At 32.3% G+C, this 19,864-nt stretch overlaps 1 protein-coding gene across 1 annotated transcript in view; it reads right to left on the bottom strand.

Moving 5' to 3' along the window:
- The window catches only part of LOC132737238 (uncharacterized), a 28,209-nt gene extending 12,101 nt beyond the window's left edge, over window positions 1-16,108 (bottom strand). Inside the window, exons 1-5 of the mRNA XM_060724499.1 lie at window positions 15,927-16,108; window positions 13,323-13,431; window positions 10,153-10,281; window positions 7,883-8,061; window positions 3,303-3,594 (exon numbers count right to left, since the gene is read on the bottom strand). Coding sequence (XP_060580482.1) covers window positions 3,303-3,594; window positions 7,883-8,061; window positions 10,153-10,281; window positions 13,323-13,431; window positions 15,927-16,016 — 799 coding nt within the window. The 5' untranslated portion in view covers window positions 16,017-16,108. The remainder of the gene's footprint in view (window positions 1-3,302; window positions 3,595-7,882; window positions 8,062-10,152; window positions 10,282-13,322; window positions 13,432-15,926) is intronic.
- Between the last annotated feature and the right edge of the window lie 3,756 nt (window positions 16,109-19,864).

The raw sequence follows: 19,864 nt of genomic DNA, 5'->3' as shown, positions 1-19,864 counted from the left end.
ACATAATATGTATGTAACAGACTTTAATTATATAAAAACCACATCGTATATTTGTATTTACTCTGCAAAAACTAGAAGTTGACTATCAAATTATAAAGTATATAGGATACAAAAGATATATTTAATTGCTAAAGTTTAGTTTGAGAATTCGTGTATATTCATATCTTTCTTCGGTTACTTCTGTCAAAATTTTACAATTTTAATCAGGGTGTGGAGTAAAAAAAATCAAGAAGCTAACCATATAATTATCGTGCTATATGTATAACACAGAGCAAATAAAATCAAAAAAGTTGTTCCATTGTAACACGTCAAGAAAAACTATAGTCGGATTTTATTGTTGGTGATTAAATTTGTTCTTGCCTCATTGTTTCTAATATTAACGTTATTTAATTGATTTTTTAGTTGTTGATGCATATCAATTTGAGAGTTACACATGTTGGGAACGTTGTTTGTGTTCTTATTTTATCTCTTTATATATTTTACAAGCGAAAAACAGTATTTATAGTAAAATATAGGCAACAGTGATTTTTTTACGGTTTTTGCACGCGCTGTTTGGCGCTGCATTGTGACGTCACGTAAACAACACTTCAAACGTCTGTATTGCGTTTACGACTGAATTAAAGATATTATTGTCCGTATTAATTGTTTATGATAGACAACTGCCTATCATTATAGAAAGTTTTATTATACTTAATCATATTCCCGTGCCAAATTTGCGATTCCGTAAAAATGGTATTGCAAGGCCGTGCATATATTTTGACGTGAGGTCATTTTCTTTTTAAAAACATAACTTAAAGACGCGCTAAATGTTAGCGTTATAAAATAGGCGCGTCAATAAAAAATATAGAGAATAATAGGTTGGTGCCGTGGACGGAGAAAGTTATCTGGCGAGGCGGAGGAATTTATTGGGTGAGCCGAAGGCGAACCCAATAAATTCCGGAGCAGAGCCAGATAAACTTTCTCCATCTACGGCACCAATCTATTATTCTATTTATCCTGTCACCGTTTTTTTAAAGAATTTCATTAGGCAAACTACCTTTAATCACACTATCGGAAATGTTTCTATATAAACTAAGAAGGCCCGAAGCGTGCATTATTCCACAACAATGCACTCGCCGTTCTTATTATCTCCCTGTGTATTTTCACATTGAGGGCGCCATTTTGTTTGAAAAATGTGATGAATAAAACAATTTTTTGTCGAATTTTGTTGTGAAAACTATCTAGAATGAAAGAAAATGGTCTAACTAAGAAAATGAATTCGAACACCAATATCTTTTATTCAGTCGTTAACGCTGTTCAGACGTTTAAAGTATTGTTTACGTGACGTCACAATGAAGCGCCAAACAGCACGTGCAAAACAATCAAATCAAGTACGCTATTTTAATGTCGCAAACGAGTTAAGTTTTACATTTATTTCACTTTTAATAATTTTTATTTCGCTTGAAAAATTATAGAGTGAAATAAAATAAACAAACAAAGTTTTATCAACGTTTCAAAAGTTCGTTTTTCTACACACAGAAGATTTAACGACAGTTTTTTTTATACCACTGGAAAGGCCTGTAAAGAATTATATATTTTTTCTTGAAAAGTAGTCCGGCAAACATGCATACCACGTGATCAAGTGCCGTAGATCAGTAAAAATATACGGCACCTTGTTATCGGGCCGAAATTGATACAAGTGACAGGATAAATAGTTATTCTTTCATTTTAAACAGTCTTTATATTTGGTATATGATAAATAATATATTAAAGTCGTCTAAGTTTAATACTAAATATATTGAAGAGGCTTTCATAATATATTTTTTTAACTCGTTCAAGAAATTCAATATTAAACTTACACTAATTCGATATACGCTGGTAATCACATACCCGTGCGTGTCGCGTTAATGTCTCCGTAAAAATGGTGTTGCGTGGTCGTGTTTACATAAGGCATATGACGTGACGTCAAAATATATTCACGACCGTGCAATACCATTTTTTACGGAGACGCAAAAACAGCATGGGTATGTGATAAAGAGAGTACTGTATATCAAATGAGTGCATAAACTGACTAAAAAAAGGCCTTTAAAAACGCTAATATTAGAAACACTGAGGCGAGAACAAATTTAACCACCAATATAGCCCAACTATAGTTTTTTTGACGTGTTAGAATGAAAAAACATCTTGATTTTGTTTGTTATTTTAAAATGCAATGTACGAAAACATTTATCAGTTTAGAGTGTTACATAAATGATTAAACAAATTTAATGAAAAATATTAAAAGTATTAATTAGGATGTACATTTTAAGGGAGCATACTTTATCACAAAATTTAAATCATATTTTTTATTTTAATTATATTTTATTATTTTATTTTTTGTTCGCCAGTGTTATCCATTTGATCCAATTATGAACTTAGACTGCTGACAGAATCAATAACACAAAAATGTGTACGCAGTATCTTGATTTTTTTAGAGTGTACACAGTATAATGTATTTTTCCTGTAAATAGTTTAAAGACATTTTTTCGTACAAAGGAAACATAGCAAAGATTGAAAATATATTTGTGAAATAGATTGTACAATGAACTAACTTTCAGTTGTGTGAAATTTTCTGTTTAATCGACAATTTCAAAATTTCTGTTATATTTCAACACCGGGTATACGCAGTATCCAGAATCAAAATCGCATTCAATGCGAATTACGTGTACTGACAAGAAAGGGAAGACTTGTGTCAAGATATTTGGAATATCAAAACTAGAAGTAAGGACATCTTATTTGCAAAAGAAATTAAATTCAAATCTATTCTGATTGCTTTACATGACTCGTTTTTTTTTCAAAATACCGGTTGAAAAAGTGTTCGCGGTATCAGAATTTTGAGGATGCGCGCGCATGGCATGACCCCCTTGGACCTGGTCATAAAACTTATTTTCTACGCTGTAAAAAGTGTGTAATCATACCCTTAGATATTGAAAAATTAGCACACATGTCAGAAGGAGAGAAGAAATAACCATTTCAAATCAAAATGGAAGCATGGTTAAACTTGATTACGTCTTCGGTACTAGACCAGGTACTTATCTAATGATATATATGACTTAGAGCTTGCAAAAATAAAGGTTTTTTGGGTCCTCCTTGGCTCCTGGCCGCTGGTCCTTATTGCTGGGTCGTGTGGGGTTGCGTTCGTTTAACGCCGCCTTTCCTTATTGATCTTGTTTATCATATTTTATATTTCATGAAGCAATTTTAATTAATCTAAAGTTGATTTTTATCAAGATATAATTATATAGCTTCGTGACATTGAATTCGCATTGAGTTATATAACTTACCTGAATCTGTCAAAAATATCGCCGGTATTTTGACAAGCCAGAAGTTGAAGTGGTCACTACGAAGGAAATTTTCAAACAAACTCATCATTGTCCCGTTGAGGGAACTTACATCTACAAATGGTAAGGGAAATGATTCGATTTCAAACTGAGGACGCTTCGCAGCTGACCAAGACTTTAAAAGTGAAGTTGCAAGTGAGTCATCCGCGGTTTTGCGATATATCAAAGTCAGAAAATCTCCTCGAAAATTGTCCGAACTCATACTTTCGAACGACTTTGGAAATAGTTGATGAAACTACAAGTTTGAAAAAAAATAATGTTGTATATTTCTGAGTTAAAGATTTACCATTCGATATATACAGACGAAGTTTATATTATGAGATTATGAAAAGAGCTATTAAACTTTCAAAACTGCTATTAAGAACATTCAAATACAATACAAAATAAACTTTCCAATTACAGAAGGCACTTTAGTGTTCTATATTATAATTTACCCTTTATATTTTATTGATTTGAAATCTGAGTTAACACAGTTATTAAACTATTAAGACAACTATAAATGTATCTCTAAGTTTGTCAAAGACTATTTAATGACAGCGTTAAACGTTCAAAGCTAAAAATAGCAAAACTATCATTAATCTTTCTCCATAAAACTAACTCGGACTATTCAGAGAAAATTTCAAACTTTCAAAGCTTAAAGATAATTAAAAACAAATTATTCTTCCCCACTCTTAAAAACCCTATTTTTCTTCTTATCATTTTATTAATGCAAACTTGAGTTGAAAATACATGTACTGGGGGTTATCCAAAAGTTCGTGCACTTTCTTTGTTGCGTAATATATTTGAGATATTGATTGGAAATTCTTACACTGCATTGAAGAGTGAATAACCAATAAACATAGGAAAAAAATATGTTAGTAACTTCTTATATTACAAGAGTATTTAATTTTACATAAACACATGTCGGCGACATTGGCGCAATCAGTCAACGTCATTAAAACGTACAACTGGTGCTTTAACGTTACGCAGTCATGACCGTAACTGCTTCTCAAAGAAATGTCCGTTTTTCCCGTCCATAAATTAATCTCTTATGCCACTTTAAAACACTAAATTAAATGATTATGAAATTTTATTTTCTCTGTTTGCCTGCTAATTTTTTTCAAATGTTTCTGAATGTGCCATCCCAAATTACAACAAAATTTTATGATCGCGCGATTTTCTAATTATTTCTGCGTGTCCGTCATTTTCCCGTTAATTATTAACACAGTTAACTGTTCCTGATAATATTCTACAAGGTATGCTGATAAAATGTAATTACAATACAATGCACGTTGAACTTCAATAGATATTTAAACAGTCCACGAATTTTGGATAACTCCTCGTATAATTATCAATTATAAGTAAGAGAAGACACAGGGTAAAGTCATACATTTATTATACATGTACATGGTTTGGAAATAAACTTTGGTAAAAAATTATAATGTTTTTTTTTTAATTTTATTTTGTTTGTTACTATCTACTTTAAAAGACTTTTTTAATAATCAATCGTTAATGTTAATGGCTAAACGTAAAATGAATCAAAATAAAAGTTATCATTGTAATAAGTTCAGTGCGTCATGGAACAACTGAGTCATCTAAGTGTTCATTAGACTTTTTTGAAATATATAATGGTAAGTTGTTTAACCCACTTTTCTGACTTCATTATTCGATAAGGTATTTTAACTAAAAAAATTTGTACACATTGTTCGCTCTAAAGAAGGTTATCAGCGGAATACCCAGGGAAAGGGAAAAGGAAAAACAGCGGCGTTCACCCCGGTATCGGGGTATCATGCAATATTATCCACTCGGTACCAGGGATTAAAAGTACTATGTGAAGCAGCTGGTGTATTGCACTTCATAGCATTTCATATTTGTTTGTATTGAAATGAAAAAATATCATTTTATTACTTTAAAAACTACATGTACTTAAAAAGGAAACTTAGGCAAATATTTTCATTTCTTCGTTTTGAATTTTTCATTCATTAATCTGTAAATGTTCTCAGAATGAAAGAAAACACTAGGCAGTCACAGGAACAAAACTTTTCTCCTTTAAAAGAATAAAATGGTGGTTTCCTAGCTTGACTCACATGGGTCAGGTTAGTGTTAATATTTCACAATAGTTGTAACAGTGAACTCTGGAAACGTTAAAAAACATGTAAAATGTATGATCTAGGTTTGTTTCAATCATACAGTATCCACAATATCTGTTACTGCAACTTCTAGGGTTATTTAAGTCACATGACTAGTTTTAAAACAACTTGGTGATTCTGTCGGCGTCTCAATTTCGTTCTACATATATTATTAGTTATAAAGATTGTTGACAGGTTATATGGCCCTATATAAACGGCTATTTGTCAATATAACCCGAGCCGCTAGGCATTTGTATTGCATTGTATTGCAAACAGTCTTTTATATACGGCCATATAACCTGTGAAGAATCTTTATTACGAAGTTATAATACAGCAAGCATCCTTTTTGAGAAAAAAGTAGCATTTGTTCATGAATCGACAACAGTCGTGTATATTATATGTTATTTTGGTTTTGAAGTGATATATGTGGATATATTACCTGTCAAGATTTTATATCGCCCGGGCCGTTAGGCGAGGGTGATATATTATCTTGGCGGGTAATATACCCACATATATCACTCCAAAACCAAAATAATAATTTTATTACCATTCCCCTCACAAGTTAAGACGATTTTAAAATAAATCATTGCTACTTCAAATGAAACGTCGAAATAAGATTCCCTTTAGAGTACCTCTTCACCACAACATGACGTCACATAGATATATGACGTATTTTCTTTCGAACCTAAAGAATGTAAAAAAATCTGGAAACAAAGTGATCCTTCGGAAACATTTATCACAACAAAATTACAAGAGAATTGCAGACTCGGTTTGATTGAGTCTGTACATGAGGGATAATAACAAGAGAAAAGGAGTTGTCTCTTGAGAATTAATATCAAACTTTCACAAGGTCATATTTGTTTTCAATACTGATGAGAATATGTTTCATTACTCTATTTTGGTAAATATTTATCATTTGATTGTTTAAAAGTGCTTGTAAATCGGAATTTACATCGCGTAAAATCAAACCGTACGCACATTGCCACAGCGCATGTTGTTTACAATGTGGGGTACCCAACGGGGAAATTTTAGTGTATATTACAATATCAATGTCTTTCGGGTGATCAATATCCAATCAAAAAGGCGGAAAAAATCTGGAAGGGTAATAAAAAACTATAAACTCGTAAACGTCACGATTATCCAATGAAAAGCGACGTTACAAACGTGCATTATTAATATTAGTTAAAAAGATTTTTGACAGGTTATATGGCCGTATATTTAATATATAAACGGTTATATTGCAAACAACCGTTTATATACGAACATATAACCTGTCAGAAACCTTCATAACGAATTTATAATACAGCAAGCATCATTTTAGTGTATTAATTGAGATTTCTTCATAAATTGTCAGCAGCCGTGTATATAAAGCTATACAAATGTCACGATTATCCAATGAAAAGCGACGTTACAAACGTGCAGTATTATAAAGATATAAATACGCTTCAAACCCAAAATACATGTATACAAAATTTATATAGAAATTCATGCTGGGTTCTTTACAAATGTCATTTTAGCGTGATTTGAGTATATAAGATAATTTTGATATTTTTGTCATTAATTTGCCTGAATACCCCTTTAAAAATGGCATTTATTAATATAATGAGAGTAGATAAAACATGATATTATGTAGAGTTGGCCGTGTGGCAGCTGTAAAAAGTTACCACGTACTTCACTTAGAGTTGATATATTTTTCTGGTCATTCGGAATCATTGATTTCAGCATTTTTAAGTGTCTCCTAATCCGGTGCTATGGAGTGTGAGGGATGTTTCATTGGTTAATTATCCCTTATGTACTTACTTAATCAAAATGAGCAATTTTCATGTTATTTTGTTGTGATAACTGTTTCCGAGGGATCATCCTTTTTCCAGGCTTTTGGAAATAATGATGCGTTATTTTAGATCTCTGAAAGTTTGAATTTTCTAAGAGAATTATTTTGTGACTAACTGTTACGCAGTCTGTATAACGTGAATTTTGATAGTATGTGACGCAAAAAGTGACTTTAATCAGTTTTTTTGAAAGTTTGAGGGGAAAATTAAATTGGTTTTGTTTATTTTGGAATTTTCTTAATGGCTGTTTAATAGTGTAATAGCTTACGGTATAAACTACTTACATAATAGACATGTGTATTTTACATAATTTTAATATAGCAAGCAGTTAGTTCCTTCTTTGTGTTGTGTATTTTTTCTTTTTCTTTGTTTACTTTTTGTAATATGGTTTTGGTGTTTGAATGTCTACTTTTCAATGGTTTAACTTATGCATACCAGTCCTGTCAAAACTTTCACATAATTATAATAATTGTTTCCTGTTTATTTATAAAGAGGTCTTTTAGCCAAAAGGAAGAATGTTAGGACCTACTTTCCATGGCGAAAATAGGGTTGTTACTTTTAATTAGAAAATAAAGCATCAACTTACAGTAACCTCTGCTCCAGGAGGTAATAGTAATTTTTGAGAATTACTTGATGTTTTGTACTCCATTATAGTGTCCAATATAATAACTCCATGAGGTTGTAGGGACTGGTACTCGTCACCGTAATTTTTCATTAACCAAGGGGTCAACCACAGTGGGAAAAAATAATTGCATCCTATTGACTCTGTAAAAATACTAATGCATTGTATACTCACTATCTATATAAATATGTATTCACCCACTCTAGAACATGTAGATGTATAGTTGTAATATCTATATAACCTGTAAATCTACATAATTATACTGTTTATATAACTTGTCAATTATGTATTGTATTAGTATGTATAAACATTTTGGAAAATTGTACAATATAAGCCATTTTATCAAACATATATGTTAAGGTTCTAGTTAATTGACCATGTGAATGGTAATGGCAATACAGACCTATACAACTAATTTCTGTCCGAGCATCAAGTTCTGTTGGATCAGACCCTATACCTTTGGCTGCTTAAGGATTACAATAAGCAATAGATATTAACTTAGGTAGGCTGGTACCATATTAACCCCCCAAGCCGATCTCTCCTTCTTTGGACAGTTTTTGTTTACCTATTTAAGGTATGACAAGCCTAACAGGCACTATATAAGAAACTGAAAAATCGACAACATACGTCAGAAATATACCTAAAAAGAGATGACATCTGTATGCAAAATTTAAACAAACTTTACCGTACGAGTTATGGCCAATTTTCTAAACTTAAGCTTGGATGTTAGAAGGACCCTTTTTCAGAAATAAGGAACCAAAAATAATTTACAATAGCATCCCTATGCAATATGTTTTTCATTGACAAATATCACATTTATCTAACAACCCACATTAGTAAAATGATTGTTTGTACTCAAAATTTGTGAAATATGTATAAAAATATAAATATAACCCCATCCATTTAACATGTGTTTGACATTTTTCCTAATTAGAGAGCCTAATTAAGAAAATAACTAAAATATTCTAAAATATGTGCCTGTTTTCAAAGTTTCCTAAATTTTCTCTTAAGTATATTAGTTTAAGTGATCTTGCAAAATATTTATTATTTTACCGTGTAGTTTTGATTTGATTACACTTTGAAAATATCAGGTACTATATTTGTTATAAGATTTAGCATTATTTAGCTAATATATTCCTATATTAATTAAATAATTAAAACGCAACACTTTTTTCTTCCTTAAAGGGATATGAGAGATGTATTGATAATGTTAAAAGAAAAGAAAAAAGAAAGGAAAGAAGTTGACCCTTCTGGGATTTGATCCCACTGACCTATGTTTCAATGTAGTTAAAAAGAATTCTGCACTTGCATCTTTTATCGGCCCTTTCCGTCAGTCTTCTATGACGGTATTTCGGTCTAACCTTCGCTAAGAAACTATACATGTAAACAAAAATTAATTAAATGCTGGGAGTTGTTGACAATATATTATTTGTATACTTATTATTATGATTGTAGAAACCGATAATATAAAATGCCAACCATTTGACTTTAAGTCGAATTTGTTTAAAATTGCACATCATTGGCATATTTAAATTAAAATAGGTTGTCAGAAATATTTTAAATCATAATTGTACCGAAACAGACTTTATTTTTCTTTTGATGTCAAATATATACCATCGTTTTACATTATCGAAGATTACACTCTGATTCTGTATACATGATCTGAAACCACGTGGTAGAACTACTTACTCTGAGGTTATTATAGCTATAGCTGAGGACGTTCCGATTGAGTAATTCTAGCCTATCTGAAAACTGTTCAAAGCGAAGGTAATGCATGAGGTTAGTCATACCTTATGTACATTTTGCCGCTTGATAGGGAATTTTCCATCCAAGAAAATATAAATATGATGGCTTGAAGACGTGCTAATTTGTGTTCTAAAGAATCAATGCGTTAGGTGGTATTAATTACGGTAGGGTTGTGAATATAAGAGCAATTTGGTAAAATCTAGGATAGATGCACGTTTTTGTTGTTGCTTTTTGTTGTTGTTGTTGTTTTACATGTATATACGAGTCACATAAGAAAAGATACAAATGTGTTAAAACGTTAACACTTCAATAATTAAGGAAACACCCAATTAGACTATTATTGATATGTTCTAATGTACCTCGATAAATCAAAGATCATAATGTTAACACTTTTGTAGTTTGATAAATCAAATCATACTTTTGTACTTTGATACTTAGATTTTTTTTGATATTTATATTTAGATATAAAATATATAAAATTATTTTACCTTGTTCCTTTAAGTCGAAAGACACAAATATAATTGTGTTGTTCCGTTTCACTCCTCGTTTGTTTTGGCCTGATAGTTGCTTAGCAACTTCCAACATGGCGGCTACGCCGGAACCGTTATCATCAACTCCTGTGAATAAAACATACAAGATATGTATATTCTACATATTATACGCATTGGTCAATTATAACACCCTCCCAAAACTAGAATACAACGGAAAAATGACTTCTTGCTTAACAAACACCCGATACAGACGAAAATATAAAAAGTTTGGATATTTTCTCCAGACATGTATTCTTTGCACTTCAAATGGGACAGAAAAAAGCTTACAAATGACCGGTACATAACAAATGTTGTGTTTCGTTTTGTTTAGTTTTTATTACACGCAGGTATTAAATACTTTTTTTCTTTTCTTTTTATAAGTAATTTATAAAGGTTAATAATGTTATAGTGTTGCATTCGCATGTTTTATAATTATGTAATTGGGAATAGGGTTTAAATAGAAAATATCATCCATTATGAACATTTAAAAAGAATGCCAAAAATATTTCTGCTAAAGCTTCAATAATTTAAAATTTTTCAGCATAGCACCAACCCGGCATATGTTTAGTACATGTCGTCTGATAAGATTCTTATAAAGTGTAAACACCCCACCCCGCGCCGCTACTTACATACATGAACCTCGTAAAGTATGGTGTCTCCCTTAAAATTACCCCCCCCCCCCCTGTTATTTCTTGTCATTATTGAAAGAACAATAACCCAGTTTAAAACATATGACAAGTTAAAGCCTCTACACGTATTTATGGTAGGCGCATTATGTAAAATTAAAAATGTTTTCCAAAGATATTGTGACAAACAAAAACGATTAAAAGATCATCGTATTTCACTTATAAATTTATAAAAAAAAAAGGAAAAGGGGTGATCCCTCAGAAGCACTGAAAACAACAATATTAAGTTACAGACTTGGTTCCACTGAAACTAATCATGAGATATAATGCAAAAGTGATCAATAATCAATCGTTGATCCGAAGGAGTAGTAAAATATAACAATACAGAAGCGAAATACGGGGCAATTTACAGCTGCCACACGGCACTTGGCACACACTAGTGTTAAGTATACAGTTCTGGAAAAGGATTAGTCTCTCGGAAGCACCGAAAACAACGATATTATATAAGACTTGCAGGCTCGGGTTGACTGAGACTGCAATGTATTTCAAATAATTTCTAAAAAAAACTTATATCAAGTAATTATAAATATCAAGATTATACATTTCGTCATTGGAATTTAAAAACAAAACAAAAACAAGATTGCATTTAGGAAAAATGCTATGCCACCTCATTAATACAACACTAAATAGTAGTGTAGGAACAGATTTGTTTGGTTTCTATACAATTGAAAATTGTCATAATGCATAGATCCCTGACCTATCTAATTCTTATTATCAGATTAGTGGTTAAATCTATTGTTAATCCAATAAAAGATCAGAGTAGGAATATATCAATGCACTTGAGTCTAGTAAATTTGGTGGTGAAGGTCATATTTCACACAGCCTAAATTTCATGACTACATCAAAGGACAACACAGTAAGATACTTTGTCAAAATCTAGGTCAGCTGATATCAAAGTCCACTTTACATCTTAATCTGTGCACATGGTTCAAATTTCATAGCTGTACATCAAATGACCAGAAAGTAGGTCACATCATCAACATCTATGTCACCTGATATCAAAGTTCAATTTTACAACTAAAACTGTGCACATGGTCAAAATTTCACTGCTGTGCATCAAAGGACAAGAAAGTAGGTCACTGTCCCCTTGGGCAAGACAAAATTTTAACACAAGAGATTAATTCAAAGCAATCTTGATACAGGTCCACCAAACAACATTTCAAGTCAAATATATAAGCTGTTGCTTTCTCCAATTCAGAAAAAAAATGTTTTATTTTCTGTTTTTACTATGTGTACATATGAGAATCACTGCCCCCGGGCAGGACCAATTTTGATACCAGGGGAAAAATTTGAACAACTTTGGTAGAGGACCTACAGATGATATTATATAGCAAACATCAAAGCTCTATGCCTTGTACCTTCAGACAAAACTGTTTTTTTTTTACTATATGTACATAATGAAAATCAATGACCCCCGGGGCGGAACCAATTTTGACCCCAGGGCTATAATTTGAACAATCTTGGTAGAGGTTCACTTCGCAAAGTCTCATGCAAAATATTTAACCTCTAGCCTTTGTCAATTCAGAGAAGAAGATTTTTCAAGTTTATACTTTATACATATTACATATAAGGAAAACTATCGCCCCTGGGGCAGGGCAATTTTAACACTAGGGACATATGAATACTATATGAATATAATGAATATACATTAATTATGTTGAACGAAATGAAGACTCAGACAGAATCAACAAGTAGTTTTAAAACACGTTATTTGACAATAACAAACCCTGGAAGTGAAAAAAACCCAGATATTGTGGCTATTGTTAGAGTTAAACAAGTCTAAGTCGCTTAATTGACAGGTACTTTAACGTTTCCATAGTTCATTGTTATAAACTTTCGTGAAATCTAAATGCCCTAACCTTACCCATGCGGGTCAGGTTAGGAAACCACCATTATATTTCTTTAAATGGAGAAATTGTTTGTGTTCCTCAAACTGCTTAGTGTATTCATTTCTCGTAACATCGCAGGCATTTGTTTTCTTGACAAGAGACTTTACATGTTTCATGTTTCATGTTAATTTTAGCTGAAGTCAAGGTGAGATCAGACGGCCTTCGGCCGAAAAAGTGTAAGTTTTAAAGGTAGAAATTGCCATTTTTCACGTGAGTTCTCCAAGTATATAGAAAAGTTTTCCACAGAAATCCGTAACCTTTTCCAGGAACTCCTTGATAGTTATCATAAGAATTCCAAACAAGTTTTCATAAGAACTCCATCCTTCGTGTAACAGTTCCTCCCACGTGTTTTATGTTAATCTTTTTTTTACCATATTTTACATTCACTGTTCAGTACTTGCTGATTCCAGGAACGTATTTGAGAGTGTGTTTATAACCTTAAAGCTTCCTACACAATCAAGCTAAAATAAATTCGGTATCAACAAAAGCCGACAAGCTTATATAGCATGTCTTAATCCAAGCGTTGTCCTTCAAACGCTAAATATGAAATTACCTTTCGTCTGTTCCACAGTGTCATAGTGTGCAGCAAGCCCGATAATTTTATCATTTGTCTTTCCAAAGTTTGTGCCCTTTAGAATACCAACGACATTTGCAAATGGTCTCTGAAAAAAAAATACAGTGGAACCCATCTAATCTGAACTTTTCAAGACCATAAGAAAGTTCGGATTAGAAAGGTTTCCGGCTTTTTGCATATTTGTACATGTGAAGGGCAAAATAGTTTAAGGAAAGAAAAAGGAAATACATATGCAATAGCAACATAAATATTATATTTATGAAATCTTATAAACTCATATCGTTCATTTTAATACGCATGAATACATAGTTATGAACAGGAGGCAATGCTTGACTTATTTTTACTTTACATAAAAGCAAACAAATAAACGGTTTAAACAAAAGTGTAAAAACAAAAAATAATTAAGAAAATGAGGTTTTATTTTTTTATTTTATAAGGTCTGTCTTGTATTTTTAAGGTCTATCTAGTCACACTTGTTGTTTTGTCCAATTTTGAATCATTCCAATAAATAAAAGACAAAGTCAGAAAATATAAACAAAATTCACTCATCTGACATTTACGGTCAATGTCAATTAACGGTCAATGTCATATCTGACTTTTTTGTGAAAATTTAATTTTGTCCACGTATGAATCACATCCATACATAAATAACAACATCAGCAAATTCAATCATTTGACCTCAACGGTCAAGGTCATTTAAAGCCTAAGGTCAAAGTTCCTCCAACAGTTTTAAAGGTCTTGTCCAAAAGGTTGTTTTGTCCAAGTATGAATACTATCCATTGATTAATTGTCAAGCTTTAGCAAATTATGGCAAACATTATTGAAAATTTAATAATTTGACCTTCAATGTTTAGGTCATACATGCGTCAAGGTCAATTTAAGTTGAATATACGTGTAGCTCGTGACCTAAAAGGTGTTTCGTCTAAATATGAAGTTAACCTATTTATAATTAACTAAGTAATAGCCAGTTACATGGAAAACATGTAAATTTTATTAATTTCACCTTAACGGTCAAATTCAAATGAAGGTCAAGGGCACAATTAAATTATTCAATATGTTTGTTTGGTAGAAAGTCTTGTTTTGTCAAAGTATGAATCAAATTTGTAAAAAAACAAATTTTGAAAATTCAATTCAATCATTTTACCTTGACCGTCAAGGTCATTTAGAGCTCAAGGTCAAGGTCAGTTCAACTTTTTAGAAGGTATTGTCCAAAAGGTTGTTATGCCCAAGTGTGCAGAAAATCATACGTAATTGCTGCTGTAAATGATTTCAGTTGTGTTCAGTTGTTTTCTTTATTTATAATCATTTTAAACAGATAATGTTACAAGTAAAAAAACAACATTTTCGGATTAAATGCCATTCAATAAAAAAATATCCAAATTGTCATATTTTGAATAAAGTGAGTAAAGTTGATTTCAGTAAGAATGAATTTTGCTGAACTATCATAAGACGGTTTGAAAACCATGTAATTTCCATAATGTCAAGTGTATATTACACATTAAAAGATTTCACTTCTTGGACAACCTGGAGATCTGTTTAACCCTTAACAAAACATGATTTGTTTACAAAGACATTACAACCATCAGCTATTTTCAAAAATATATTTTGTTTACCGGTAATTGAATCGTAAAAATTCAATATTTTGCATTTCGTTGCAAACGCATTAAAGGGATAAGAATTGAAACAGCTCATATAAGCGCGTGGTGAACTATTTCCATTATCTTATCAATGAAGTTAGTCTATTACAATACAGTAAACTGAAACTGAAAGCTTTAAAAATACACTAATCGTGTTGAAAAAGCAAACTGTTGTCCAAGAAAAATAATACCAAAAGTCCAAAACCAAATAATACAGCTCTTTTGCTAACATATCTTTATTAAATATACAGGGGTTGCGTTGCGTCAATACTGTGATAACTGTAAATTTATTGACAACTGCAAACGATTTGATATCTAGATATCTGATACTTTTTTGAAATGTTGTCAAGGTGCATAAACTTCGGTTGCCCCATACATATATAATCTGTTACAGTGGTTCTGAAGGTGTAACCATATTCGTTTAATACTGAAAAAAGGTTCATTATAGTTTTAAATATGGATAATATAAGTAAAACAACAAAAATAGGACCTAATTTTCCTTTAATTCAGGAAAAGAAACGTGCATTGTTTATCTAACATACGTTTTTAAATATTTCGAAGAAGGTCCCTAGCCGTCTGTTCAAGGTCTTTTCCTTAAAAACAATTGCCCCTCACTGCTATGTGTTCGAATCCCGTCATGGGTTTGGAATTTTTGGAGATAAACAGCTTACTTCAGGATAGTTTTGAAGTAAAGAACAGAGGAGCACCTGTGGAAATTTGGCATACCGCCATATGGCATTTGCAGTATTGAAACGACTGAACACCCAACAAAAATATATCATATATCAATAAAATTATCTGGCCGTGTATAAGCGGTTTTTGCTATTTAACTTTTTAAGCGTGTATACTGCATACATAACGTATCAAAATCTATATAAAGGATATTCTAACCGTAGACTTGCATTTAATAAAAGCGGAAAGGTAGAATAAAATCACAGATACATACTCGGTCTAAGGCGCTGTAATTGAAGTTATGATAGGAGGTTTCAAGCCCGAATCTTTTAAACTCGTTGTATATAAATTCCTTGGAGGCCATTTTGTTGGCATAGTTGATCACATGGTTTCGGTTTTCTGAGAAGTGATCGGTAATTGTTGACCTCAAGTAATTGGTGTCCGCTGCGTAGATTACGTGACCTAGAAAATAAGTAAAAATAGATGGTTAAATTGTATAATTATTTAGTAAACTGTAATGCTTAGAATAAGTCATATTATTGTGGTATTGATGATAGATAAATAATGCAGAAGGATTTGTTATGCAATAGGTATAGTGAAAACATATATGTGTAAATATTCACAATTCACAAGTGACACTTAAATTTCGGATGACATTTGACCATTACCACGCCCACCCCCTCCCCCGAAAAAAAACAACAAAAAACCACGATTGTGCCTTGTTTGCAATACAGACAGAGCATAATTCTATAATTTCAGACTCTACATTAAAAGACAGACAAATAATAAGAAGCTATGCCCCCACCCCCTATCCAAAATGGACACTAAAGGAACTAAACAAATAACAATATTTGTCAGTTATACGTCTTAGAGGAAACATGTATGTCCACTTTTCTGAACTAAAGTATGGATAAAAAGGGTGTTTTATTTTTCGGAAATGAGGAAACTCACAATAATCTATAAAAAAATGTCTTTCTTTTGTTTTCAAGAAGCAAATAAAATCATTCATCTAACAAATCACAATTGTTGTTTGTACATGTATCGTAATGTTTGAAATATGTAAAAGTAGAAACCTCCAATTTTAAACATTTGTTTGACCTTTTTCCTACATAGAGAATCCAATTAGGGGACAATATAAAAAGTTTGCCTTAATTGTTTTCCAAAGAAAATTGGTTGATCTTATCAAATATTATATATTTACAGTGTAGTTTTGAATTAACAATACTTTAAATATATCAGGTATCAAATATTATAAAAATTATCATTAATTAGCCAATACATACCTATAATAATGATATAATCAACACGTTTCTTTAAAAAAGAGGGATCTTAGAGATACATAAATAATGCTAAAACAAGGAAAATAACGAAGAAATGTTGACCCTTTCTTGGATTTAAACGCAAGACCATCAGTTTTAATGTAGTTGACAGTAACTTTAGTTCACTATATGAAATATGCTAAACAATATCAACAAGGAAAGGGGGCGTTCAATGAACGCAACCCCCGTAAGACCCAGGAACAAGAACCAGTGGCAAGGAGCCCAGGAGGACCCCAAACAAAAGTAAGACAGGACGCAAGACAGAGCACGAACAGGCTAATGATACATAAGAAGAAATAAAAGTAGGACTCTTCAGAGCATAGGTTATGCATAAGGGATTGGGGTTATACCTTCCAATATTCAGCGTGATAAGGGTTAATCGCCATTTTAATACAAATACTGGCACAGTCTGGGCTTAATCTGCATATTTGGGTTAATTAGAAACATTTTTTAAATTAGGTTCCTTGATCTATGCTTTGTTACTTTGTTCGGGATTCTACTTAGGTGTCCGGTCTTGCCTGTAATAACGCATAGAGGGGACCAAATATCTTTACTATTAAAGCTGGTGCGACTTCAAAACGAAAAGCAAAAAGACAGGAACTGTTTTGGCAGATGTATTATTCCGTAATAACTTATAAGAACCGATGCTGATGTAAAGTGTAGTATACCGAGAAGGATGACGCTAGATATACCCTCCATGAAATAGCGAGTTATCTTATTAACAATCGTATAAAGGATAGTACACAATATTCTGACAACACATTTGTAATAAGGAAAAATTGTGCAGGATCGATGCCGCATCTGCTCATTGACGATCAGCAAAATCAAGGGGGAGAATCACGCCGTTCGTTACCCAAACAAACAAGATGGCGGATGCAGCCAAAAAGTATGTTTTTAACTTTTTTCTCTGAAATTAGTGATGTTCTAATGTAAAGGTACATATAACAACCTTCTACACAATTTTCCTTGCACACAGGATTTTATTTCATGATGTTTCGCCCCTTACTTTATCTGCAATGCGCGTCACCAGATTCGAAGCGAGAGAATTTTCCACCGGTTTGATCGTGGTAACGTACGGCTTTTTCTCTCAAATTCACTGTTTCTTTTACATATATGTATATTAACTGAAACCACTGACTTAAAAAAGTTGTAATATGTTGTCAAGTAAGCAATCATGCCAATTCTGACTAGATTTACTGCTGTAAATATTAATATCGGGGCATTTTCCGGAAATGATAACGTATGGCGCACAAAATATCAATGATAACGTACGGCGCATTTTACTACTTGGTGGATTTCCATTTGTCCAATCAGCTGAATTATTTTTATATCGGAAATGATAGATATCTGAAAAAAATGTTGGTCCGGTCAGAAATAATTAATTGAACAATGCTGTACTATCGGAAATAAATATCTGTCTAGCTGGTGGCATAATATATATTCGTTGTTAATATACCAATTAAAACACACGTGTATAGTTTGAGATTATTTTGTATAAAATGCAGAATGGGAAGAAAAGTCTCAACATTAAGGAAACATTTGTGTAATGTTGTCTTTACATAAAATTTCGCCAGTGTTGTGCGATAATTATGGTCTTATCCCCTAATTGGAAAGAAGAAACGCATTCAGCAGAGCAAAAATGTTAAAAAGGTACGGACGGCTTGGTATATTTTCTTTTCCAAAGAAAAAGTCTAAAATCATTCCTAACAAATTTCTGATAAGGAAATCTTAATATTTGAACCCGTCAACATTTACAAAACGAAAACTGATTGCGACTAGCTTACACCCAGATGAGATGAGTCTGTGTTTATTTAATATGGTCGCTCATTGAAAGAAAAATACATAACAGAGAAAAATGAATGAATGTAGGTTCTAAAATGAGTTTATTTAATGAGTTAGAAAATAATGTTATGCGAAAAACTTATTGAATTTAGTAAATAAAAAAATTTCTGTTAATTAGACGGGCGGTTAATATTGAAACGCTACCATTTAGCGTGACGTTGTGCCACTATGGCGTCAGATATAATTACGCGACATAGCCTCACAGTATTTTTTTATTATAGTAGACAGTAGACATTTTATTTTATTCCATTTGGCTTTAAAGCCGATGAGGACATAAAACATGCATAATAACGAACAGTTTCATATAAACATGTAACCCTTTCCCTCATGAGCATATTGTGAAAAAATGGCCGTTTTCATTGAAAAAGCCTCCTGTTACAAGTTCAAACTGCTATGAAACTTTGAAAAATGTTTCAATACTAATCAAACTTGGCACAAATGTTGACTGGACCATTGCCTTTGTAACAACATGCTCAGTCTAAAATTTCCTGTTACCATGGCAACATGGGGACATCTCAAAATTGCCATAAATCACTATTTTGCCTTGAGTTTTTTCATCAAAATTTATTTCAAAGTGCTGCAATTTCTCAAGGGATTGAGATAGAGTCAAAGGCTTTTCAGCGTGGGTTACACGTTACCTTATGATCGACCTGGGGTCATTTTTAGCCTCTCGCAAGTCCACAATTTTCTTGGCGATGAGGGGAACTACCGCCCCTCTTCAACCCCACCCCCCCCCCAAACAGAAGGGGGCACATCCCCCTTCTGGCAACCCCCTGATGTATCTTTTGGATGAGGGGCAGCGCCGAAAAAGTGCTCACTTTTTTTAGCAACGTTTCTCAAACGAAAACATGTGTTTGGGGTCCAAGAAAGGACATTTTTTCACTGAGGCCTAAAAGGGGGGTCGAGTTACATAATGAACATTTTCAAAATTGATCTTTAAACCAGTAACTTATGGGTCTCTTGTATTCACATATACATACACACGTATACATGTACATACATACAAAAAGCATACATTACATGAACTATTAATGCAAAATTGTTGTATATA

Source organism: Ruditapes philippinarum, unplaced genomic scaffold, assembly GCF_026571515.1.
Source record: "Ruditapes philippinarum isolate M1 unplaced genomic scaffold, ASM2657151v2 ctg5624_1_1_1_1, whole genome shotgun sequence".
Taxonomy (NCBI): Eukaryota; Metazoa; Mollusca; class Bivalvia; order Venerida; family Veneridae; genus Ruditapes; species Ruditapes philippinarum.
Note: the sequence above shows the minus strand (reverse complement) of the source record. Positions and strands in the feature narration are given on the sequence as shown.